Below are 25,165 nucleotides of genomic sequence, written 5' to 3' on the forward strand. Positions count from 1 at the left end.
TTATTGTCATACCATCATAAACGTGGCAAGTAACTGGAACACATTTCTTTTATGGCTGTAGCGATGGACTGATGAACACGGAGGCACCAGTAAAGAACGAGTGCGGTGGTCTCGCGTACGCTATATAGACCGGTGCGTGCACCGCCCAACCTGAGCTATACTCTTGAGTACACAGCCACAATGAACCTCTCAATCCGTGATCGAGTCAACAGCTTCGTGCGTCATCCTTTGTGTCGAGCCTGACTGTGGCAGGACGAGTAAAGACGTCACGCGTCAAGCCCCAAGGGTCATTCGTCCTATTCGAAACCAGCGCCGCGAGAGCGAACTAAAGACGTCAAGGCCCAAGGGCCATTTGTAACTGGACGGAACTCCATGACTGGGTGCGTTGTCGTATCGATTCTTTATCACCCTCTCATAGTCTTATCCTTGTTGTAGGTAAGCAGCGAATCTTCGAGACTGTCATGAATATTGAAACAGCTTACCTGCCATCTATCTTGGAGAAAGAGCAGCAATACGCTCGACAGAAAAGAACGATCACGATGTGGACGAACATGATCGAGCCAACAGCAATATGCGTCACCCTTTGCGCCGGGCCTGACTGTGGCAGGACAGGTAAAGACGTCAACATGGGTCAACCGCCCTGTTTGAAACTTGCTCCACCCAAACGAACTGGACTGGACCTTATGACTGGGTACGTCGTTGTAACTGTCCTTCAACGCCATTTCATAGTTTTGTCTTCGTTGTAGGCACACGGTGATTCTGTAGTCACGAGTCTCGACATTTACCTGCGTCCCATCTCAGGGAAAAGAGCAGCAACGCATTCAGTAGTCAAGAAGAATCGAGACCTGGACGAACCTCTCAATCCGTGATCGAGCCAATAGCAAGATGCGTCACCTTTTGCGCCGGACCTGACTCTGGCAACACAAGTAAAAAGGTCAAGGGTCAACCGTCTTGTTCGAAACCGGCGGTTTGAAACCAGCGTCATGAAAACGAACTGGACTGGGCCTCATACTCGGGTGCGTTGTCGTACCAGTTCTTCAACGCTATGTCACAATCTTATCTTCGTTATAGGTCGGCGATTCTTCAAGACTTTCATGCATCTCGACCCTTTTTTGCAGCCCAAGATCGATAAAGAACAGTAATGAGCTATATTTTCAGGAAGGATTGATATCAGGTCTAGGTCGAATCGATCATCACCTTTTGCGTCGGATCTGCCCGTGGTAGGACAAGTAAAGACTTCCAGAGCCAACTGCCCTATTCGAAATCAGCGCCATGGAAAATGAAGTGACCCAAGGGCAAAATACGTCATCTTTTGCGTCGGGCCTGACTATCGCAGGACAAGTAAAGACGTCAGAAGTCAACCGCCCTATTCGAAACAAACGCTAGGGAAAACGAAGTTGACCGGCAGGAGATTATACTTGGGTGCGTTGTCGTACCAATCCTTCAACGTCGTCTCATAGTTTTATCTTCGTTGTAGGTACATAACGTAGTCGTCGATTTTCGGGACTAATATTACTTGCAATGCTCCTTTTTTTGCGGACTGGATGTGCGTTGGCACCGTTTCAGGACAGAACGAAGCTGATCGCTGGACCAAGCCAGCGCGTCTGTGAAATCAGGGCTGACCACTTAGAAAATCCTAGGGAAAGTTGAGCGAATATTCAACCGAATTAATGAGGCTGACTCCGATAAAAACCAAAGGAATTCGGTACCCCCTGCGTCGAAGTGCTCTATAAAAGACAATGCCCTTTCTTATCCTTCCAATCGTCCATTCTCTCTGTTTTGTTTTTCAAGCTACCGGCCCTACCTGCATTATTGCGTCGGTCATGACCGATCCTCTTCCTACCAACCCCAACGCCCCACCTTCGACCACGTTCTTTCATCCTTCTCGAGGTTCAGATGTCGCGGACATCGTGTGCTTATCCTCTCATCCGCTCGTTCCAGGACGTGAGGGTAACATCTATCTCCTATGTGGCAGAGGCGACGCCGCTTCCATGCAGAATGTGTTCACCCGAGCTGTTCGAACGCAGTACCCTGCGACGGCTGCGGACGCGATTGCTGAAGGTAAGTACTACAATTATCAGACAGATATCAGACAATTGATCAATCGTGCAAGGGTACTTTATTGTCAGAGCTCGCGACGAGCCTCGCTTTCTATGGAGGAATATGGATGGAGACCAAGATCCTATGAAGGATATATTAGTGGTGTGGACGAAAGCTGGGTACGCGTATTTCTACTACATGTTTCGAAGAGCACTATTAACAACAACTCCCAGAGATAAGCATAACGAAAACACCCTCAAGCTCCTCAAAGACGCCAGGGACCGGCTTCACGGCAATCTCGAGGATACCACCCCTGACAAGCCGACATTCGATGCAACGACCAAGACATATTCGGGAGGTCTTGCATTCGAGAGAAACGCTGCTGCTATACCATTAGACGCCAACAAACGGGCCTATCCTCTTACCGTTTCTTATCAATTCGCGCGCGATATGGACGCCCCACATAAGGCCAGAAAAACAGAGGGAAAGACACTCGACGAACACGCTCGCCTTGTACGTGATATCGTCCAGGTACGTGTATTGAGTATAATGCATTCGATCGTTACTCACGTTATTCAAGGCAGGAGTTTTGGCGGGTATTGCAGGCCTCGAGGAAGGATCGAAAGAGTTGGCGGAGGCGCTTCAAGACAGATCTGAGTATCTTAACATCCCTCGCGTCGGAGACAGTCGAAACGCTTATTTCCCTGCCGTGCAACTGAATATTTCGGCAGCCGTGTCTGCAGATGATGGTATGTATTGGTATTTCTTTGAAAATCAATTCCTGACTCATGGTTATTTCATTCCTTCTCTTTCTTTTCCTGACATGACGCACATGTTCAGTCACTACCCTTCGTGATGTCCTCGGTCCATTTGGTGGCAATCACGTTGATTGTGGCGATTCAGCTGGGGGGATTACAGCCATGACCAACTCTAGCTATCCCCATCCTGACGTGGCGCCAGAAATCACGTACTGTGCAGACTACAAGATCGCGGTTATCATGCTGGAATTCGACACCATAATGTTCAACGGACTTCGTTGTCATGGAGCGGTTATCTCTCGATACAACGCACTTCGCACTCACCTTCGTCACTATCACCGTAATATGATCATTTGCTATTCGCCCAGCAAATTTTTCGATATTCCGGGATCATCAGCTCAGGGGTCTTTACCGACAGCGATAGGGAAGGAACGCGTGTGGCAAATCGCCAGTGAGATGAAGAATTGGGGGTGAGTTGAAGCATACGTTCTCGTCTCTTATTTTTCAGCGCTGATATCATCTTGCAGGGTCGTATCGTCATTTACCAAGCATGCCTCGGGTCAAGCGTCGTACGGAATTGATGGCGAGGCTATACTTACCGGCGAAGCGCACTTCGAACATTTCACTCGCGCCCTTTTACAATTCAACGCCTTTATCGTCAATCAGTTCCCTCCCCATTATCTCATGCGAATCGACAAGGATCAGTTTCTGGCGGCATTCTCCTTTGTCAACGATGATGGTGTACGAACCGCTTGCAGACCTTGGGCACTAGGCCCAGGATGGACAGGATCCGACACCGCTATCGGCACTCAGTACGAGCAAAACCTTCGCAAAATGCCTTCTGATCAACTCCTTCGTCTCCATAACTCGGACAGCCTTTCCGACTATCGGTACGGAAACACTCTGGTCGCACAGCATATACGATCTTGGAACCATCATCTCAAAGCTCAAAGTGCCACCATCCCGCTTTGTATCGCATCTGACATTACCGGCGTCAGGGACTTCCAAGCAAATCCCAGTCTTCGAAGGAGTAAGTAATTAATGTTTTTTCTTTTTTGTTTATACTGACTTTATTCGTAGATGTTACCAGGTCTACACGAAAGGCAGGGGAGACGACATCCTCTGGGACCGCATCCTCTAAAAACGGCATGGAAGGTAGTAAAGACCGAGATGAAGATCAGAATCAGGACACTGAGACGAGCGGAAGGCGTACGAGGCAGAGTGGTGGAGACAGAAATAACCCCGAGGTGTCGGGAAGTGGGCCGGTCAATGATGGGGGGAGGGAGGGGAATAGGAAGGGAAAGGGAAAGGAGACGGATAAAAGGAGGAGGAAGGAAAGGCAGGGAAAAGAGAAGGAGAAGGAGAAGGAGAAGGAGAAGGAGAAGGAGAAGGAGAAGGAGAAGGAGAAGGAGAAGGAGGGGAGGGAACGGGAGAGAGAGGGAAGGGAAAGGGAGGGGAGGGGGAAAGGGAAGGGGAAAAGGACGGCGGATTGGGATGCTTATACTCCGAGCGATGCCGAGGACGATACAGACCTTTCGGAGGATGGAGTTCCTGCCAAACGTGTAAAGCAGAGGAGTAAGTAGGCAATAAACAGTTGACGTGTTAGTACATCCTAACATTTATATTCTTTTGCTTGATGTCAGGCGGCAATTCATTGGATCAGCGCGCTACAGACAACACGTACTCCGACAGTCGAGCGTTGGCGGATGAGCCTTATTGGAGACAGATCGATGGTCCAGTAGCCGAGGCGGATATTGCTGGCAGGATATGCAGCATCAAGCGCATGATGGACACCGTCGCCGACATTGCTGAATGCATCCGCGAGAGCAAAGACGAACATATCTCATTCCCCTTGGTCAACGAACTCTTGGGCGACCTCTGTCAGCTATTACGCAACAACGATATACTGGGCGTTTGGAAGGTTCATTCACAGCTGGGTGCAAAACAGCGATCGTTCGAAATCAACGCCATTTGTCACCGCGGTCTCAACTTGATGGTCAACATGGTGTCGTGGAAGTGGCTGCGTTGTTCGATGGAGAAGGCGTATGTAGCCTTCCGCAACAACGAAGACACCTGGCTGGGCCCTCTGATCGCGAAGTTGGACTCGTTTGTTTTGAACCCGAAGAAAGAGCTCGAGCTATATGCGAAGGATCTGCTGACAACCATGCCCCACTCCGACAAGGTGTATGTCCTCGCGCCGCTGAAAAGAAGGGTGTTCATCACCGATACCTTGGAAGATTACATCCTTCTCATGGAACCTATCTTGCTTGCTTGGTTCGAATTTCCTCAATCTCCTACCAATCGTGTAAGGGCGGACCTATGCGATGTCGTGGTGGATCATCTGGGAATATGGGCTCTCTTCTTACCAGAGTTGTGGGATATTTGTCGTAACATCAAGCTTATCACGGCAGGGAAAACCGGTCGCTTTCCATCGCAGAAGGTCAACTCCTGGGTTCGGAACTTTGGACTCGCATTACAGGAACTGCACACGCCTGAGATAACAGAGATGGTGAAGGAGTTCGCGGGACTACTGGAAACGTTTTCGCAGGGTTATTTGTCGGAGTTGACTTTGGATCAGGTGTTTATTAGCGTGGTGCGCGAGGGGAAGTCTATTAATGCTAGTGGAGGTATGATACACCTTTTCTTATTCTCTTATCAAGACTAATATCTATATTCTTTAGTCGTACTGCCACATAGAACCGGAGGCAGCGAAGAAGTTGATTTGACTCATTTCATTCGACAACTCGAACTACTCCTGCCAATTCTCGACCATCCCGATAACTCTCTCTTCGTGTGTTCTTCCCTCGAAGACGGCAACGACAGCCGGAAAAGTCGCGCTATTGCCAAATTCATGAAACACGTATTCGACAACGGAGATAAAAAGTTACCGTTCCGCGACCTCGCCCCTTCCAGACGACGAATTCTTGAAGCCGATGGTCCGTTCTCGACTACCCACTTACGAACAAGAGCAGGGTTGTTCAGTGCCGCGGTATACAGAGGCATTACCCATAACACACCGTTCCTGATCGAACATTCAGAAACGTTCTTCATGAATGCTACCCATTTTCGTGCGCGACTCCAAGCTTATCCCGATCAACCGTCATCTTTCTTCTGCAATCAGTCAGCGTATGGTGTCAGAACAAATAGAACGGTCGATATCGCAGAGGCGTTGTGGGAGGCGACCGGAGAGGACGAGTGTAACAGCTGGCTACTGGGAGAGAGCCTTTCCCATCCCATCACCTTCCAAGCTCTCCGAGATCTGTTCAACACGGCCAAGTTTCCGTCTTTTGGGCCCTTGACAGCATACCTTCTCGCGGGCGATTATGCAATCGCCGGTGTAGTGCCTATGCCGTCTCTTGAAGACATGGCTGAGGTCATTCACTCCCTCGGCAAGGGTGCTTTGAAAGGCCTTAAGTCTCTTGGGTATAATTGCGATGATTGTCCATCTATTTTTTTGGCCCTTCGACACCTCGACGCTGAAATTATTCGTTCATTCGGACCAGAAATACGTCAAAAGATGGGTTACAACGTGTTTGTCATTGAGCATATGCTCTGTAAATTCGGGAGGTTATCGACCCAATTATATAGGGATACTCTGTAATCGTGATTATGTAGAAGGATTATGAACGAGTACCTGTTCCTTACAGGCTTCTATAGTCAAAGAAAAGCAAACCCTCCTACAGCATCCTTACTCGTAGCTGGCCTTCGTTCGTTCATCAAGGGCAATGGTCGATCGGGGTAGTCGCCGCCAAACATGTGAGGGTGCTTGCAGTAGGACCAAGGCTCTCATTGGCGAGATATTGTCTTTGGATAATGCATTTTGTCCGGGATCCCGTGTACGGTGGTTCCATGGATCATGATGCGCGGCGCGGCTGCCCTAAAGTAGTTTAGGCGCGCATCAATATTGTCTGTAAGCTCCCTCTTTGTGCAATATCCAGAGCCCATTCGGCGAGTCCTATTGCTAGATAAGTAAATATACATGAGATAGAGAGTACATAGAGTAAGAATAAAATTACAGTCTAGAATTTGTTGCAATGGACCTCCGGGGTACCAGATACCCGTGCGGCGTTGTCTTTCAATGGTATGGACAGTTAGAAGTTGCAACTACTTCAAATGATGTTCGCTTTCTATCCATGCTCTTTACCTGATATTCAGTCTCGTGAAGGGCCGAGATTCATGGACAATCTCACGATACACCTACGGGACTATGTCAACCTGGAGTTAAAGGAAGTTCATTCGACGGAGGTTACATGGGAGAAGAAGGTGGACAAGATATATAGAAGAAGAGGTACAACTGCGGTCAAGTGAAAGCTTTTGGTCTCCAGCCAGCCGATCACTCTATGTCGAGCCGCACGCTTGATCATTCCTAGTACTCAATCAAGGTCTAAGGGTCGAGTACAGCAATCAAGAATAAACATTCTAGTGGAGGGTAGGTACGTCAGTAGGTAGATAGATACGTAGGTAGGGAATTCGTGTCACACTACAGTGGCTACGCGAGATTGTTCAAGATCGGATTACAGTGGATATTAAGATAACGATTCGTCGAAACAATTTGGACAGGTCTGTAAATTCGAGAAAGGAGGAGGGTACAGCTGAAGCGACATCTATATGCAATCATTATGATTCAAGAAAGGAAGGTAGCCATGATAGCTAGACGGTGATAGGGTCAGCATGTACGATAACGAATTGCAAATTAAGAGACAAGTAAGGCGAGTTAGTATTAGTAGAATAATTGGAAGAAATGGTGTAGGTATTGGCAGTATAACCGACAGTCACCAAGCAATAAGGAGGGACTTCGTTGTGCGTCCAAATTGGGAATCGGTGCAGTCGATCCCAATCGCTATCGTCGAAAACGTTGTCTTTGCGACGAGCGTCGAAGATGGGCACTGTCAATTTCGATGGATAAGTCAAAATAGATATCATAAAAAACGAGGAGTCTACCTTTATCATCGAAGGCTAGCGGCATCGGGTAATGCTGCCTCTTGATGTTGGATAACAATGGATTGCATCCGGTAGATTGAGAAGGGATGCCACTCGAAAAGAGACCGGCTTTCTTTGGAGACGCAATTATATTTCCTTGATCTTCGTTCCCCACTATTCGTGAGAGATTAGAATAGGCTCGAGACATAGGATATAAGGCTTACCTTTAACTCGAGTCGTAAAAGGGATCACCCCTCCATGAAAGGTGTACACAAGCGAATCTTTACCAGCCAAGTTACCGAACAGAGTCATGGCGCGCTGAAATTCCCCGTCGAAAGGATAAAGGCCGATTCGATGATCAACCGTGGTCTTGTATGAACTGATGTTGACGGCCTCTTCGGTAAGGTAAGAGTAGGCGACCATTCCTGTCATAACAAAGCAAACGTTGTTGGAAAGGGAGCGTTCGGCAGGTCGATACATGCTGGGCGTCGTATTAAAGAAAGTGCTCGATCCACTGCTGGACGCCTTGATCATGGACGGATCAATTCTGGAGGCGTTGGCGTACAACTTGTAATGCTTCATTGTTAACATCTTGAACAGTCGACTACATTTTGCAATAAGTATAACAAACGAGACTACCCGGAGAAATAAGTCACCTCTGAATATAGTCTAGGCCATTATTTTCGAAACACGCTTTAATCATCGACGGTGACAGCAAACTATCGTCGACACGCTCCTTCTGATTTTTGGATGTCTTCTCGAGCAAAACATATCTATTTACAGACTCGTTAGCGTGCGTAAAACACGAAGGTATAAGAAAATCGTACTTAAGTTTGGGGAGATGCTTGTAGGTTGGACGAAGCCAGTCATCGTTCGGTAATGGTACTGTGACCTCGTCTTCATATTCTTCATCCGCGCGTCCTTCGTTTGGATGTTCGACGCTTGCCTCCGTGTTAAGATCCGGCTTCGAGGAAGCGCGAGCACGTTCTTCTCGATGCTCGTTGGAATAGGCGGAATGTTCGCTAGGTGATTCGGACTTGTCTTTGGACGCAGGGGAAGGCTGTGGCTTAGTATCCAGTCGCTCGGATTCTGAAGGCTCTTTGGCGAGTACTGAAGTATCTGCACGAGGATGGGTCGAATGAGTGTTAGCCGATGATGACGCCGCGGCAATTCGGGGCAGAGGGCGTGAACGACGATAAGTGAATCCTACTTCCAGACATGAGTCCCGCAAGTCGACAAAAGGCAATGGTTTGAAGACTGAGGCCTTACCGCTAGGAGAAGAATACTGACTCGTCGTGTCGGAACTGTTTTTTGCAGGTAAGTTGCTGGATCGTCGACTAGACTTGGAAGTACGGATCATCTTCTCGTCATTCGGTCGATGTTCCCCACGGCCAAAGCCAGTTGGCGTGCTTTTGGCAGCCTGAAGAGTAATCGCTCGTTTTTTGGTTGGTGAAGGGGAAGAACTTATAGAATGTACATATGTATATATCAGATGCAGGTGCAAGGAAAACGGGATACCAGGTACTTACCTCTCCTCCAAGAAGAAAGGCGACCCGAGCTTAGGACGTTTGCGTTGTTGTTTGTTGAAGGAACTGGAATCGTCTTCATTTGGCAACTGTCGATAAGTAGGTGTTGAAATTGGTCCACTTGCGAAGATTGTGTTAGTGCACGTCGACAGTCCAGGGTACAAACGCACTCGTCAATAAAATCGCTCTCATATCGATCCTGGTCTTCTTCAAAATCGGAACAGAGGTTCGCTGATTCGACAGCTTCATCATCCACAAAGGCATTGTCGCGTTTATGGGGAATATATCCGTCAGAGTCACTGTCGTGTATGGATATGACCTCCTCAGAGGCAACCGCCCTAGGACCCTTCCGCGCCGATGACACATCAGGTGATGGGTAAGGGGTGGTGGATCGCCTAACGCTAGCAGGATAACTGTTGGATTCGAGCTTTTGATGACGCCTGAATGGATAGTAAGGAAAGGCAATGGTGGAAAATTTCAGAGTATCATACCGTTTAGATGGAACAGGTAAAGTAGATTCATCGGTGTGATCCAAAGGTAGATGACGACTAGTAAAGGGACGATTATGCAATCCGGTCATTCGTGGTTAATGAACGGACTCACTCTGACTTCATAGCGTTAACACAGATATCATCATCTTCGTCAGACAAGATGTTTTCGGGTATTCCCTGCATTTCCATAACCTTTGAAGAAGGCTTTCGACTGGAATACTTGAATTCAATGCCATGCAAGAGTGCTTGAAATGGATTCACTGACGCTCGACCACTAGTTCGCATTGGAGTGTCGGATTCTATCTTGACCGACATCTGAAGCACATTGGGTTAGATACAAAACGCCACTTAGGAACGAGAGAACTCTCACATTATGTTTTACAGATCTTTTCGAGCTATGCGTAATGAAACAGTCGGAATCAGAAAGGCGCGCAGTTGCTTAGACTCGAACTGACCTGTTATCAGCTTGTTCATGGCGAAGCCTAGACGAACGAGAGTTAGAAGACATGGAGGGTTATTTACAAAGGAAAGGGGGAAAAGAGAATGATTCAGGAATCTTCGTATCTCTGCCTTTTATACTTACGAAACGAATGCACGGACCTGGTACCAATGTAAGATAAATATTTGAAGTATTACGATCGAGAATCTGCCAAAGGACCTCAAGGAGAACGAATATAGTATAATGCGATTCAGGAAACACGGATGTTCGGAGCGAGCACAATTAACACGAGCAAATAGGGCATCGCGATCGGGAAGTCGCAATCGATCGTCGACAATGCAGATTTTTATTTTTCATGAGGTATTGCAAGCAAAAAATGAGGTACAACAGCGATATATTTAATTGGCGTACTAAAACCACGAGCGGCTTAATATCGTGTAAGAAAGAACTTGCGACTTGGTGGTGTAGCTCACAGGACTTTGATCGTGATTCTCTCACGAAATTGATTCCGCGTCTAATTTGGCGCGGGGAAGAAGTCATGCATCAGGGTCAACCAGATCGGCTATTAGATTACATCAAGGTGGAAGTTTGCTGATTAGAGTAGCGAAAATTGTAAGGGAACAATCAAGTGTAATGAATTATCTATTAAGATTTGTATGGTACGTCCAGCTTTGTGAAACCCACTCCTTTGATAAGTTCGCTTGCTGTGAGTAACATGGCACTGCGTCAAGTTCAGTTATAACAATATACCAAGTAGTATAAAGAAGTTAACTGCACCTGCAAAGCGCGTTGCATACAACAGGAATGTCTGTTTCAGTGGCATCGATCGCTACGCCTTGTGCGTCGAACAACATCGCGAGCACTGAGCCATTTGCACCAAGCAACGAGCACATATCCGGTCCAAGCATCTTCGAGAAGGAGGGATTTAAAGGATTCTACAATCGAATGGGTTAGACTACGACCCCTTAAAGGCGATAAGGATATCCACCTTGGTAGAGGGTCGGAAGAACACGGCCCCGCCGACCGCCCCATTGACGCTTGGGTTAGGAAGGGAGAACCAGCGCAAAGGGAGGTCGGTTCTTATTAATAAGTCCGGGTCCAACACCTCTACATGAAGTATCATGCGTGCCCTACTCGTCGAAGGCTCACTAGCCACCGAAGATGCGACAGGAAGCAGCGCTGGATATTCAGTATCGGATGCCCATAGTACACCAATGCGATTAGTCGTCGCGTAATTCTTTGGGGAAACCACGATTGAGAACGAATCGGTCTAAGTACATTTGGTGAAGTGAAGACTTGCTTACCGTATTGTACATGGCGGTGAGGGCCATAATCGCGATGCCGACAGGAGACAGGCTGAAATCGTACTCCATGCTTGATACGCCTTGGGTTAGTAGCTCGTCGTAGCACCGTTTCAGGTCGAGCTGCCCGAAGCAGAGGAATCAGGCAGTTCAGAGGAGAGAAAGGACAATGATGAAGTACAGGCCCCTGTCTCTTTATAGGAATTACAGAAACACATAGACGCCAGGCATCAGTGGTGAGAGAGATGCGAGCAAAGAATAGCAAATAAAAAACAAGCAGAAGAATTCTTTCATCCGTAGCAAATAGTTGTTTTTAACAGGCGGATGTTCATACGAGTGAATTTAGATCGTATACAGGTCAAACTCCATTGGTTTACAGGTATCGAGATTCAGGTACATGAAATTATATACTGGGAGGCAATTTCTATATCTATAAAAACGAGTGGCCGATCAAACAAGAACAAGGTCGATGGAATCGGAAGCCGTACTTAATGGGAAATACTTCATCAGGAAATTACCATCTACAAGTACAGGTATTTCCTCATGAGGAATGGGGTCCCAATTGGGAACATTGAAACTACTGTTGTAAACGAAATCAAGCTCCACTCGAACCCTCCCGTATCTGCCTAATCGAACCAACTCTTTGTCTAGTATATCCCATCGCAAATTATAGATATACCTTCGACGAAGTAAAGCGCCGAATACACATTCAAGGTGAACAGTTTTAAGACGAGGACAATCCAACAGAGCGACAAAAAACGCAAAAGCGGAAGGGGGACAGTCGCTGGAATTGATGAAATGGTAATGAGTGGCCAAGACCATACGGACCGTTCGAAGTTCGCCTAATTTGGGGAAGATAGGATCGAGGTGGGGTCGAGTGTTGTGGCCTAAACGACGGGAAAGGAAGGAAAGGGGGATAAGATTATTTGAGAAGGGTATAGAATGCACAATAGCGGGACCACGTACGGTGGAAACTGGATATTTCAAGTTCTAGCTCATGCAGCGACATGTGCGCCATCATGGTAACATAATTGAGCGCCCAGACGTCACGGTACCAAGAGGTGCGAATGATTAGTCGTTGGAGTTGATTCCAATTGATAGCGTGAAGGAGAGGGTCTGGAGAACAGTCGCCATTTGCAAGGCCGATTCCAGAGGAGTGGGAGTAGCGAAAGATAGTTAATGAGGGGCTTCGGATTGGTATGTGACCCTTGTCCACCATTCGAAGGCCATCTACACTCAGGTCCTGTAGATTGACACAGCCCTCCAAGATGTCTTTGGGTGCATCGAGTATATGTACGAGCTTGAGTCGAATGAGATTACTTCCCGCGATCTGGAGCAAATCTCGAACGGCGGATCCCAGTGACTCTTCGACACCCAAACGAGCGACGCAAAGCTCTGTCGCTCCACCCCCCTCGCACAAGATAGAAAGTGCGTTCTTTATGGCATCAGAGCGTAGCCACCCTCCATCCGCTCCCCAGGAAGATAGGGAAACGCGTTTGATAAGAGGGGCCAAGGACGGTGTATAGTGCACCATTGCGGTCAATGCATCTATCCTTGACAACAGCAAGTGCCCATCAATTGCGTCGAAATGGCCGTGTAGAATGATGCTTTTAAAGAGAAAACGGCGACCAACGATCGATGGGACACGTCCCGACAATCTAAAGGCACCGACATCCCGACGCGACCAATTGGAAAGGCTGGCAATAAGCTCGATGAGCTCGGGCACTTGGAACGGTTCACGGGACATGGGAAAGCAAGATGAGGACGAAAGAACCGGGTTGCATTGCATCTATAAAGCATTTGGGCAAAATGAACAAATATTTAACTCACGGATAACCGGAACGAGAAAGCGGGATTGACTTCGCACGATAGAGTACCAAGAACCATTCAACCAAGTAAAAAGTAAAATGGAGTTACAGTCGGCATCGCTTCAGCGAAATTGATGGGAAATCGGTATTCGGGGAGATGTTGAAAATTGGTGAAAAAGGTGACGGGAACATCGAGATTATCGAAAGCGAGCATCGCCAACGCGTCAGCACGACGGGTCAAAAGCGCTCTTAAGGATGAAAAAATGAAGTAAAAACGATCAGACGACCCTCTACTTCGGTGAGTGCTTGTCGGGAACACGTACCGAGCAGCACCGATACAGATAGGTCTGATGTCAGCATGGGTGGCATCTACCTGAAACCCGTCATCGTCGACCAAAACTATTAACATGTGGCCTTTGACACCGGAACCAGGAGCCATTTTTGACACCATAGGATTGAGTTCTTCCTAGTTCCGAAGAAGGTCTAATCAGCATTCACAATAATCGAGCTGATCGATTACGTACGGTGTCCTTTGGGAGTTCGAAGATGTACCCCGTTCGACCACGCATCGAGTTTGAAAGATCGCCCCCCAATTTAAAGCTCAGCAAAGATGAAAGTGCAGGCGTTTGATCAAGATAACTGGTCATATTGATTCCTGCCAAACCAATACGTGCAGGATTGGTGCTGGCAATTGGGACGGGCGCCAACATCGGAATCTGCTTATCAATGGGGAAAGCCACCGCATTCACGAAAGGACATCCGGTGGTCTTCCGAAGAGATAACAAGGAGCAACATGGAACCGTAGCCGACGAAAATAAGTCGAGATCAGTTTGCTGGATTGTCGATGTTAAATCAAAGGTATACTAACCGCAATAACATGAGAAGCGAATTGGAATGCAGCGTCGAAGGGAGGGGAAACCATGTTGGTAGCGCAAAGCAGGTAGGATGAAGATTGGGTCCTGGATACACTGACCTATTTAAATGATTGTACTTTTCTCAATTAAATATAATAGTCTCGGGAACGAGAACCTCCCCCCCCCCCCCCCCCCCCCACCAGACGACCACACGAACACGTAAAGCGATATGAACACAAGAAGGGATTAAACCGAAGAAGTACATTTTGCACGAGACGTGTCGTAGAAAACGGACGAGGTGGAACCAACAAGGGAATCGCATTCATAGTAAGTAATCACCGTGTCATGTAATATGTGATACCAGACGTAGATCGCGTTCAACATGGTCACAACCTTATCCAGATTTGAAACACGTTCCCGGAGAGGAGATAGAGAGAACAGAAGGAATCGTGTAAGAAGAACTTACACTGTGAATCTCAAGGTATTCCGCATTCGGGCCGGCAGCCCGCGTTTGTTGCGTGCCTCGCCTTCGTTCAATTAACCATGTTCCCAAACTTATCTCGTTTTCACCCAATGTAGAACGGACAGGCCTGTACATATCGAACGACGACCATGATATATTTACTGCCGGGAACCAAATGGCACCAAACTTGAAAATCAGCACTGAAAAGCTCAATCGCACAGCTTGATACGAATCGAGTATCATCCCCAAGCGATGAATGTTCACTATCCGGCTTCATCTGCTGCTGTAGAATTGGAAAAAATCGCTATGGAGAGAACAGAGCATCGTCTAGTGGGTCTCCAACTAGGGGATTTCGATCCAGTATGGCCGGTAAACCTTACGGCTAAACTAAGCACTGATAGTCTCCCTCATTAGAAACGCTTACGCACCGAAATGACGATGTCGTATTTCGAAAACGACAAGACCTGGAGAATCGTGGAGAAGGTAGATGAGGATATGTCTACCAACGAGGTCGTATGGCATGTCCAGGGTGCACTGAGCAAGAAGGATTTGCCTCCTTTCGACACGAATATAAGGTACGTATGTAGGGAAAAGAGGAAAGCTTCGTGTTCATGGTATATTCTGCAGGGCGAACATCAAAGCCAAGGCAAGGTACCTTCGACAAGGGGTGACAATCGAAGGGTTCAACACCCCTTCCTTTCTCCGTGCGATAGAAAACATATCGGAAATCCATTCGCTTTTCAGTAGATGCGTTAAGCAGGGTACTCTCATCCCTTCTGAAATCGTAACGGTCAACCCAGGAGGAGGTACCATGGCAGCGTCAAATAGATACTTCACATCCCGAACGGACGACCCTCAAGGACAGGCGCATATTCTTGGATCAACTATAGATCCGAATGGCACCCTCGCGGAAGTCGCGGGAGATCAATATTTTTATGGCGAAGATAATGTGGTATGCTACCTGGAGAAAGTAGAAACCTCAGATGCGGGAGTAAGGTAGGCAAGCTTGTCGTTAATGGTCAAGGACGGATCCTGACATGCGGTTCAGTCTCCAATGTAGGGACGTTAGCCCAGTCAAGATCAGAGAAGGGGACCTCGTTGAAATCCAGGTTACCTTCATGCTCGTTCCGATTAGGGGTCAAAAATGGAAGATGAACGCCGTTTTACGTTGCATTACCATCATGGACACATCCTTCACCCTTGTGATTATTTTTTCCTTTTTATTATCATTATTATGAGCTTGACATAGAGCCACCCGCAGGAAGCCATACGGCGAAGCTCCGCATCAATGCCTCGCATTGCTCTGGTGAATCGAATGCGGTTGAAACGAAGAATTGGGAAAGATATTGAAGACGAACCGCAGGAAGATGCTCCCATTAACAAGCTCCAAAGGATGAACGTGGATGGATGAAAGCGGTTGAAGAAGGAGTTATAGTCTAGCTACTTAGTCCAGGAATTATACAAGTAACTACGATACAAAGGCCAATAGACATCGAAGTGAAGGGTAGAACGGGAAGACGGGACCTAAATGACGATCTAAACCAAAATAAAAATGGTGGTGGGGTGTGGGAGGGTGGAAATAATAGGGAAGGTCGAGAATGGTCGGAAAGAGAAGGCAGAGAGAGGATTCGAGGGAGAAGCCTGGATAGAATCGACGGTATTGAGAAATGAGAGCGGAAGAGGTGAACAGGAGCGATAATGCCACGCGCAGTGAATTTTCAGGATAGATGAAAACGACAGGATCAGGAAAAGAGTGGAAAATTCGAAGACCAGTAGCGACATGCTGCGCAGAGTCTTTGGGCGTTGACGGAAACGACCAAAGCAGGCAACGAAAGAAAATGAATTTCAGGCTAGTCGCAATAGCATACATGTGGGATGCCCGTTGAGCATGGATGGATTCGACGAGATTATGAAACGAGAACGGTAGAATCGAGCGCCAATAACAATACCACTACTGACTCTTCCTTGAGCGTTGTGGGTAAATGGCATTACGATGCTTCGAGATTTTCCCTCTCGAACGGCGGCTATCTCGAACCCAACTGGAGCAAAGTGAAAATTGTATCAAAGGTGAATCACAGGAAGACATGCATGTTAACAGATTCCAAGGGAAGAGTCTGGACGGGAGGAAAGGCAGTTAGAGAAGCAACACCTGCACAAACGAAAACGCACGAAGGCGGGACCAAAATGCTGACTAAAGCGGGAATTAAAGAGAGGTGGAAACGAAGGGAGACAGTGCTTGGAAAGGACTATGTAGAAGGAGGATGCAAAGGAGAAGCATACCTAAAGTTAATAAGAAGAAGAAGAGCCAAGAGCGGAATGAGGTGAAAGCAGGGTCAGAGTGCTGCACATACTCCGTGGTGTTTCCTTGATCGGTCAACTATTTCGTGGAAATGGCAATTCTCGGAGACCACGAACTCAAAGGGCATAAGGAGACTTCGACCACCTTTACATCTCTCTTTCTGACCATGATTGGTGGACGTTACGTCGTCCAACGCGCAGTTGCTGGACAGCGGAAGGGCGGAATTAATGTAGTCGGTATTTAAATTGACTATTACCCGCTAATAGACGCTGACATCCGACACCGACGAAGAAAAGATGAACGGGCTATATGCACAAGCTTAATCAGTTTCTGGAACTTCCAGGTGGAGGGTGAAAGACGTTCGACAGCTCCAATAAGGCGAGAAGTGCAGGCGGGAATGAACAGCAAGTACACTACACGCGTAGCGGATGCAGGTGTCCAATAGCTTCAACGAGAAACAGCCACACGCAGGAAGGTTCAAAGACGATGTCGACGACATAATTCAAATTGACAATAAATCCGACGAGTTGAACCTCGCCCCGAATACATTTAAAAAGCAGGAGATACATCGACTACCCGCAATTTCCCATCTACAGGCTCCATGTCACTTCCTCCTAATAGGCTTCCATACCACATCTTCCGGCACATCATGCCAACGTCAGCAGCTATCGCTCTTTGGGTGGTACTCAGCACACCCTCCCCAGACGGGGACAACGGACCGGCATTGATGGAAGCGAAATTGAAAGAGATAAGGGAAAACGCTCCAGATGCGGACATGAGGAGGGCTGCCGCTTGTTTATTACCAGGCGATGTTGGTAAGAATAGTTCCTATGCACTTATTCGACCATACATTCTGATCGTCGCACAGACGAGATTGCCATCGAGCTGGTAGCCGCTAAAGATGCAGATGAAAGGAATGCCTTAGAGCGAATCATCGAGGGAAGGGTTTGGTTCAGACGCTGGTTTACTATCGCACAAGTGTATAGAAGAACAAATCGACCGACGGACGACCCCGCCACTGAAAGGTTGAACCAAATCGTTGTATCCATAACGGAAAGGTTGGGGGAACTCTTTGCACTCATTGCTCATGAAGACGAAGCAATCCAAGTGGCAACGAATATCTTGAACAAGATGTTGGAATCAGATGCATAGACGAAAAAATTTCAGGTTCCATTCGAAGTATTGTAGTGCATTCCTGTACCTTCCCCTCGCTTGAAATGGCATTCATTGTTAATCGCATATTCGAATTGAAGCAGTTAACGACTCTGACTAATCAAGGGAAGAAACCCCTTTCCCCACTCCCACAATAGCGCACGAGGCCAGTAAGCGGATGTAGAAAGCAGATCTTTGGGAGTCCGGGACCCACATCCGAGAAAACGCGACCACGTAAGCTGATCGACGACCGCAACTCGGATCGGAGCGGATTTCGACGTAAACTCTTGTAAAAACGAAAAGGCGAGAGACAAGGAAATCAATTACCAAGGAAAGGAAAGATGAAACGGCAAACGAGGATTCTCTCAGGGTTTTCAGAACGCAGCACGATGGGGAGAAAGGACTGACCAAACTGTTGTACGTTATGGCAATGCGCACGTACCGGCTAATCAACAGCGACCAAATAACACCACCACCTATAAGAGTCTCAGAGATCGAGAAAGAACTTTACCCATTCGACGTTTAGGTCTCTTTACCCTGCGTATACGTCTAAACCGGCGATCACTATGCCTAGAAACAAGGAAAAGAAGAGCAAGAGCAAAAGCAATTCTGATGAGCGCCAATGTAAGTTTGATTCGGCTACCCTCGTTATATTGAGGAAAAGAGGAATTAGATATACTGACGACAAAACGATCCAGTCGGTTGGACGGCTTTACCTCTAGAACTGAAGGAGGAGATATTAACCCACATGGATATCAATCAGTTGCTCAAGTTGGAGGCTGCTATGGGCCTTCAAGAGACATCAGCAGCAGATTATCCGCGAACAGAAGCCTCACCTCCGAAGGAAATGTATCGCCGAATTACCCATATCTTCTTGTTATTCGACCTGGACATAGAGGTTACGATGCGGCTGATGCAACAGCATGACGCTATCATATCCGGATCTTGCGCTCTTGCAGCTGTCCTCGACAACAACTTCACGCCCAATGATGTCGACATATACGTGAAGACAGAACAAGCCCGATCTTTTGTCGAAGCTTTAATCGGGGAAAGCAAATACGATCATCTTCCAAATTTGAAGGACGGCAAGGAATACAAACGCGAACGCAACGGAATCGCCAAGAGTTACAACCTTACTCATCGCGAGAACGGCAAAAAGGTTAACATTATCGAGACCAGCGTTTGCCCTATATCCACGATATTCGCGTTCCACAACACCGTGTTGATGAACTTCATCACCTACTGGGGTGTTGTATGCACTTATGGCAACCTCACCTGCAGGAAGATCGGCCTGTTCAACAGTACCAGTTTCAACGAAGGGAGGAATAAACAACTAACACCAAAAATAGAGGAGAGCAGACAGAAGTACAAGGAAAGAGGGATAAAGATGATATGGAACTACCGAGGAAGAGAAGACGTTCGAAAATCGTGGTCCGACATCAGAAACCACGTTTGCGGGGTATGGGAGTATTGTCCAAAGACTAGCCGTAGCATCAACGACCCAGGCGTTGCGTGTCTCGTCTTTCCTGAATGGAGAGACAAGGATATAGACGTCACAATGGTTCATTGGTCTCTAGCCACCGAAGGCAGGTGCAAAACCAATTTCGGAATGAAACTCGGCTGGGTACACACGTCGGAAGGTCAAAGCATTTGTGAGTCCTTGCCATTCTCGCCTCGAAAAGGAGCAACTAATTGGTTTTAATATCATTCTTGCACTAGGGCTGTTATAAATTGGAAGACGTACGACGAATTAGATTATCTCTCAAACATCCACGTATAACCTGATAGAATTAGACTTTTCTTGATCTGTTCCGCAGAAATGTATGTGATTTGACTTACGAACACCAAGACAATAGGTAGACTCAGAAAGGTGGTATGAGCTAGAATTGGTTCACGATCGATTGGTATTGAAAGTAAGCGTGGAATGAGTGCGATCAATGGAAATGTAGCAGAGGATGTAATTTAAAATCCGGTCACGATGCCTTGAATTGGGTATAAGATATGATTTAGTCGATCAACTATAATTAGGTGCGAAGAAACACGAACTCACCAGAGCGACGCCCATCCACATCTTCCAACCAGCCTGGACACGCAAGCTGGGTTCGGGAACACAACCCGTCGTGGGCCAACTTCCATGCGACGGAAGGAACATCTTCCAACAGGTCATCCGTGTTATATTCTGGGAAGGGGACCCAGAGCATACCAGGATCTAGTGAATCCCGCACGGTTTGGGGGCAATACGCCCACGTACCGCAAAGATGCCATGACAGCGCAGGATTCTCTAGTAACGCAGGGTCTTTGGAAGTGAACAATTCAACAAGATTCGAGTAAAGACGAAACCCGCGTCGACGGTATTTGTCTAAAGCTCGAAGCAAGGCAGGCCTCCGGATCAAGTTTCCACGTACACAATTGACTATACCCACCCCTTCCAAAACATGGGAAGGATAGGCAGAACCGACCCCGGAATGAAGCACGACATTCATTACAAGGGTACTGTGGAAACCCCATACCGTAGAAAGCGGCGATGTTGTACTAGCCTCGATAACGTTCAGGGATTTGCCCGAATCAGTGTCTTCTAAAAGACGAACTGACGAAATGGCAGTCCCTCGTACGAAAATGCTGTAGTCGTCGTCCGAGCGGCGTGCACGAGTAAGGATAGTTTCTTGAGTATAAGGGGTATTTGTGTGAAGGTAATGCAAGAGGCCGGATAGACCCTCGGAATTGACGTAGATGTCGATGTCGTTGGGATGAAAGGCGCGGGAACGGGGCAGCAGGATGGCAAGAGCGGTTGAGCCCGATACCACGACACCACAAGTCTTCATACATGCACGAAACCCATCTGGGTCCAAGTAAAACTGAACCAAGATGGAGGTGAATCGTCGGAGAAGCTCCTTGGAGGCAAGATGACATCCAGCCGCCGTCATGGCCTTCAAATCTGCTGCGTTCAAATGCCCCAGGATTTCGTATTGGAGGTCTTCCGTTAAGAACGAGTAGGGAACTAGAGGACGGGATGGACGCATTATCGATACACAACGCCAACTGAAGGAGGACAGAAAGCATACCTCGGAGCAGCGACATGAGCACCCTTGTAACCGGCGACTTTGATCATTGGACAGATTTTATACCTCGCAGATAGGAGCACGGACCATTAATCAATACAATGTTATAACATTGATAGACAAGGATATAAAAAGCAGACCTGCGCAGTTTTCAGCAGTAGATCGACAACCCCTAGCTAGCAGCTATCACGAAAGGTAAGGACGGAAGAAAAATGGAAATCAACCGTGGGAATAACGGACACCGGCCGCGAGACCCGATTTGCATATGTATGACGTATCAAATTGTGTGCTGCGCCAATCAGCTACCACGGCCAATGACGTAATTCTAAAATCAGCTTGTGCTTGGGCGCCAATGAATTCGAGGACAAACTCAACGCATGCGTGGCATTGTCGGCTATTGTCGGTTTCGAAGGAAGACGGGACACGGACCCGTGCATCCGGTATACATTTAAGGGATTACCGGTCCGACAACTTCCACGAACTACTCGACCCATAGCAAGTGATCCTTTAAATACCATGCAAAATGTTCAGGTCAGCTCTCCTTGTTCGCTTCAAGTCTGTCAATGGCATCCAGAGTACCCATTGAAGGAGCAGACTTTAACCATCTCCGACCTAATCTTTTGTTCTGGCAATGGATTACAGCAGTGTTCAGAAGGCGCTTTAGAAATGGAGGACCATTTGGGTCGTGCGCAAGGTGCGAAGCGACATCACGGCGTTGTGAAGTATTGATGAATGTAATAGGTAAGACCCATCCGTAGAATGGCCAAAAAAAAAGGAATTGACGATATTTATATAGGCTGTAAAGCTTGTGTACTTTCGAGCACTCGCTGTTCTCACATCGACGAAATGGCTATCGTTACCATGATGGATAAGTTGCAGTGTTCGCGAAGCTTCGCATCGAGGACCATGAACAAATTCAATCGCCGAAGGTTGGACGCTGAGGAGAAGGCACGGCGAGAGGGGAACGTGGCAATTAGTCTCAAGAGCGGTAAGCTCATATTTCAGCGTTGTTTTTGACATCGCTATTAACGTACTTCGGACTCTTAGAATTGGAAAGGTTTAGAAAACATCTTGAAGAGAACGTACGCCTACGGTTTGCTGCCACAAGAAGGGACAGGGTTACAGCAAAACATTTCATGCTGCTTGATCATTTGATATTCATTTCTGCAGCAGGTGCGCGTCCAACTTATTTCAGATCCAGTCCCTAACCAAAAAGCTTTCAACTACTACATAGGATACGAAGCCAAAGAACGTGAAATTGCAATGCTAAGGGGAGAACTGGCACGAGTGACCGAAATAGTGAAATATTCAGCATGCAACGCCGCAAAGCCGCCGCACGAAACAGTGTCCGAATTGCAAGCCATTCTGCGAGAAGAAACAGACGACGACAGGATTTACGTAGGATGGACATACCAAGGGGTTATGGGACATGGAACCACCTATTAGCAAGGATATGATCGAGGAGTATGGTTTACGGGAGGGTGAACTTAATAGCACGCGGCACAAATAAGATATATTACTATCGAACACGATACGAATTCTAATTATTGGACCCACTTTCGGCATTCACTCCGTCCAATACTCGACCATACAAAGCTTGTAAAGACATCCCGTCTCTCTCATAGATTGACCTGTATTTATCCTTGTAAAGGGAAAGAACCACGCCCGCCAGTATCCAGTGATTCGATAAATTTTCATCTAGGTTCGGATCTCGCTCTTCCAAGGCAGCCTCCTCGACTTGACGAAAAAGATGAACAGCAATCGCCAATAAATCATACAGTGTCCTGCAATCTATGTGAGAGATGAATCAGAATAATCATTCCTGCAAGGAAATATGGACGAAAAGATCAAGAGGAATAACAAGTAGAAAGGCAGAAAGAAGAAGGAGATCCAAGAGAGTCGGAAAGTACCTTTTTCCGCCTTTTCCAACTCATCGCATAAGTGCGCAATGATAGACCTCAATTCAGCAATCTCCGCCAGTAGGGAGGTCTGTGCTATAAGTAAAGTCATGATACAACTCCGGATAGGAAGATAAAGTCAAGTCGACGTACCAATCTGAGACTGAACAGGTTGAGGCAGAAACTGAGACGGCATTATTGGAGGAGCCCCGATTTCAACGTTGTTATCGTTCGTTGACAACGCATTGGAGCTCATGTCAGGACGGGGTAAAGAAGGTATGGGAAGGGACTTGCAATGATACTTGCTAACAACTCATCTGCCGCTTAAATAGCAAACAGCCTCTAGGGGGAAGCGATCGAATCGATTTACAAGGGAGATCTTCAGAGAGCAATATTTAGTAGCTTGAAGTGCCAAGAACAGAAGTCATAATAAATAAACAATCGATATCCGAACAGATAAGAAGCAGCAGAATAATACTTCTCTCCTCTAATATATGTGGTCACGTAGTAGATCTGGGAGGTAATCCGCAACTATTAGGTCCACGAAAATGTAATGCGCGATTGAATGTTTGGCAGGGTAAAAAGAGCAGGGAGCATGCGTGCAATCTGGGACGAAGTCAAGATCCCGTATTGCAACGGTCCGACCTGTCTTGCATCAAGAAGGGCCTGCTGAATGAAGGAAGCCTGCGCGTGCTCCCCTTGACCCCAAAGCATATTATCGGAACGCTTGAAGTTTTCGAATTCCAGCGCGAGGACGAGGTTTGGGAAAATTTTGAGGCGTGCCCGAAGGGCACTATCCAAAGCCTGCCAATCGTCCAGGGCAGCAAGGAAGTACATGAAATCTACCTTCCAGTAGCCCTTATAGATGATACGGACCGTCAACCGACTCAACCTCGGTGTTGCCAACGAATCCAGCGTAAAAACCAAGCCCTGCCAAGGATGCTCTCGAATGGGATGGTCACCTGAATACGTGACAACAAGGACAAGGTCCGTGAGTTCGTGCAGCGCGGGAAACTGGGCGGAACAAGGGTATCGACGGAAGTATCCTAACAAATAGACAGTGTTGAGTCTTGGTTGAGGGTCAATCAAAGCACAAACTCACTGTTGATGGTAACGCCTGTCACGTCCACAGTTAAGGTACGCAAGCTTCGAGCCGCTTGCTGTAATGTTGGGAACAGCATGTCGTAGTCATCTGCATGGTCGGTGCGAAATCTGGCCTCCACCAAACCACCGAGTTGTACGTATTGCCCTATCACCTCGCATGGACTACCGTAATAGGTCTCCGCGGCATCCGTTTGTCGTGAATACTCCAAGTATTGAATGGATGGTCGAAGGCCAAAGGGAGGGGGAGGATTGGCTTGCAGGAGCCGACCGACGGTTCGGCAGCCAACAGCGTGGCAAAATACGCTAGTGAAGCGAAGTTCGGTGACGGTCGATAACGCGTAAAACGTGCGAGGAGACAAGAAATGAATGTTGGATAAAGTGACCGACACGATTGTTGGGGGTAGAGAAGCGAGAATAGAAGAGTGTAATAGGCGACCATCGAGGCCCTTGGGACCATAACCGGCGATCGTAATACTTGTTACCGTGCCGCGCGTGAATATATGAGAGGTTAAGGCCATCATAGAAGTGTTGGTAATCCACCAAGTGTCCCGACAGGACGAATAGATCGAGATGGAACGGATATAAGTAACGAGTAAAGGTCGAATATTGAGCAAACTGAGCAATGTCGATTTGCGTGCTTCGATATCGGCCCGTTTGCGGTTTCGATTATTGGTTCGACGTATAACGATGTCCCTAAAGAGGAAAGGCTGCGAAAGGGCGGCATTGGTTTTGGTCGTGGTGGCGAAACTTGCCAATGAGGCGAAATCCGCCGCTTCAAACATCGAGCGAATGACGGAAAGCCATACATCCGGGGGAATCGACCTCCTCTTCGATGAAGGACGGTAGAGAGTCGCGGGTCCAGGAGAGAAGACAGGAAAAGATTGAGGAGGTCGGTCAAGAGCGAGGGAAGACGTCTGAGTAGATGTCATGATCGAGTCGTGGGGAACAAGGCTAAAGGCAAAGGGGAAAATGTCATCCTTATAAACAGCGACCATAAAACTCCGCACCTTGCTTTTCCACAGAGGACGAACGAGCAGCGAAGATCTTTTCATT

General features: G+C 47.5%; 12 protein-coding genes across 12 annotated transcripts; 6 read left to right on the plus strand and 6 right to left on the minus strand.

Moving 5' to 3' along the window:
• Positions 1-180: 180 nt before the first annotated feature.
• On the plus strand, positions 181-1,142 carry CC1G_14755 (hypothetical protein; the record flags this gene model as incomplete). Its single annotated transcript, XM_002910731.1, has 6 exons — positions 181-216; positions 286-380; positions 419-435; positions 478-691; positions 935-1,016; positions 1,119-1,142. 6 exons carry the CDS (start codon positions 181-183, stop codon positions 1,140-1,142), a joined length of 468 nt encoding a protein of 155 aa, XP_002910777.1.
• Positions 1,143-1,823: 681 nt separating this feature from the next.
• On the plus strand, positions 1,824-6,399 carry CC1G_10347 (hypothetical protein; the record flags this gene model as incomplete). The annotated part of the gene is made up of 9 exons (XM_001840681.2): positions 1,824-2,061; positions 2,114-2,219; positions 2,274-2,571; positions 2,621-2,789; positions 2,881-3,268; positions 3,326-3,828; positions 3,879-4,373; positions 4,442-5,425; positions 5,480-6,399. 9 exons carry the CDS (start codon positions 1,824-1,826, stop codon positions 6,397-6,399), a joined length of 4,101 nt encoding a protein of 1,366 aa, XP_001840733.2.
• A 1,049-nt stretch (positions 6,400-7,448) lies between these two features.
• On the minus strand, positions 7,449-10,243 carry CC1G_10346 (hypothetical protein; the record flags this gene model as incomplete). Its single annotated transcript, XM_001840680.2, has 12 exons — positions 7,449-7,684; positions 7,740-7,892; positions 7,943-8,322; positions 8,375-8,491; positions 8,546-8,837; positions 8,988-9,022; positions 9,248-9,364; positions 9,415-9,792; positions 9,848-9,946; positions 10,001-10,050; positions 10,106-10,130; positions 10,191-10,243. The coding sequence occupies 12 exons, from the start codon at positions 10,241-10,243 to the stop codon at positions 7,449-7,451; spliced, it is 1,935 nt and encodes a 644-aa protein (XP_001840732.2).
• A 467-nt stretch (positions 10,244-10,710) lies between these two features.
• CC1G_10345 (hypothetical protein) lies at positions 10,711-11,505 on the minus strand (the record flags this gene model as incomplete). Its single annotated transcript, XM_001840679.2, has 4 exons — positions 10,711-10,736; positions 10,859-10,878; positions 10,952-11,109; positions 11,479-11,505. The coding sequence occupies 4 exons, from the start codon at positions 11,503-11,505 to the stop codon at positions 10,711-10,713; spliced, it is 231 nt and encodes a 76-aa protein (XP_001840731.2).
• A 1,706-nt stretch (positions 11,506-13,211) lies between these two features.
• On the minus strand, positions 13,212-14,735 carry CC1G_10344 (hypothetical protein; the record flags this gene model as incomplete). Its single annotated transcript, XM_001840678.2, has 6 exons — positions 13,212-13,264; positions 13,306-13,334; positions 13,607-13,749; positions 13,808-14,116; positions 14,152-14,256; positions 14,604-14,735. The coding sequence occupies 6 exons, from the start codon at positions 14,733-14,735 to the stop codon at positions 13,212-13,214; spliced, it is 771 nt and encodes a 256-aa protein (XP_001840730.2).
• A 117-nt stretch (positions 14,736-14,852) lies between these two features.
• Positions 14,853-16,011, plus strand: CC1G_09780 (hypothetical protein; the record flags this gene model as incomplete). Its single annotated transcript, XM_001840677.2, has 5 exons — positions 14,853-14,960; positions 15,015-15,175; positions 15,228-15,596; positions 15,649-15,802; positions 15,862-16,011. The coding sequence occupies 5 exons, from the start codon at positions 14,853-14,855 to the stop codon at positions 16,009-16,011; spliced, it is 942 nt and encodes a 313-aa protein (XP_001840729.2).
• Positions 16,012-17,548: 1,537 nt separating this feature from the next.
• On the plus strand, positions 17,549-18,051 carry CC1G_09779 (hypothetical protein; the record flags this gene model as incomplete). Its single annotated transcript, XM_001840676.1, has 2 exons — positions 17,549-17,714; positions 17,768-18,051. 2 exons carry the CDS (start codon positions 17,549-17,551, stop codon positions 18,049-18,051), a joined length of 450 nt encoding a protein of 149 aa, XP_001840728.1.
• A 566-nt stretch (positions 18,052-18,617) lies between these two features.
• Positions 18,618-19,781, plus strand: CC1G_09778 (hypothetical protein; the record flags this gene model as incomplete). Its single annotated transcript, XM_001840675.1, has 3 exons — positions 18,618-18,675; positions 18,750-19,703; positions 19,771-19,781. 3 exons carry the CDS (start codon positions 18,618-18,620, stop codon positions 19,779-19,781), a joined length of 1,023 nt encoding a protein of 340 aa, XP_001840727.1.
• A 232-nt stretch (positions 19,782-20,013) lies between these two features.
• CC1G_09777 (hypothetical protein) lies at positions 20,014-21,071 on the minus strand (the record flags this gene model as incomplete). Its single annotated transcript, XM_001840674.2, has 5 exons — positions 20,014-20,033; positions 20,102-20,230; positions 20,303-20,347; positions 20,562-20,583; positions 20,640-21,071. The coding sequence occupies 5 exons, from the start codon at positions 21,069-21,071 to the stop codon at positions 20,014-20,016; spliced, it is 648 nt and encodes a 215-aa protein (XP_001840726.2).
• A 555-nt stretch (positions 21,072-21,626) lies between these two features.
• Positions 21,627-22,556, plus strand: CC1G_09776 (hypothetical protein; the record flags this gene model as incomplete). Its single annotated transcript, XM_001840673.2, has 5 exons — positions 21,627-21,641; positions 21,753-21,804; positions 21,907-22,098; positions 22,158-22,283; positions 22,345-22,556. 5 exons carry the CDS (start codon positions 21,627-21,629, stop codon positions 22,554-22,556), a joined length of 597 nt encoding a protein of 198 aa, XP_001840725.2.
• Positions 22,557-22,808: 252 nt separating this feature from the next.
• On the minus strand, positions 22,809-23,264 carry CC1G_09775 (hypothetical protein; the record flags this gene model as incomplete). The annotated part of the gene is made up of 2 exons (XM_001840672.2): positions 22,809-22,894; positions 23,162-23,264. The coding sequence occupies 2 exons, from the start codon at positions 23,262-23,264 to the stop codon at positions 22,809-22,811; spliced, it is 189 nt and encodes a 62-aa protein (XP_001840724.2).
• A 278-nt stretch (positions 23,265-23,542) lies between these two features.
• On the minus strand, positions 23,543-25,041 carry CC1G_09774 (hypothetical protein; the record flags this gene model as incomplete). Its single annotated transcript, XM_001840671.2, has 2 exons — positions 23,543-24,054; positions 24,111-25,041. 2 exons carry the CDS (start codon positions 25,039-25,041, stop codon positions 23,543-23,545), a joined length of 1,443 nt encoding a protein of 480 aa, XP_001840723.2.
• Between the last annotated feature and the right edge of the window lie 124 nt (positions 25,042-25,165).

This window comes from Coprinopsis cinerea (genome assembly GCF_000182895.1).
Source record: "Coprinopsis cinerea okayama7#130 chromosome 7 map unlocalized cont3.7, whole genome shotgun sequence".
Taxonomy (NCBI): Eukaryota; Fungi; Basidiomycota; class Agaricomycetes; order Agaricales; family Psathyrellaceae; genus Coprinopsis; species Coprinopsis cinerea.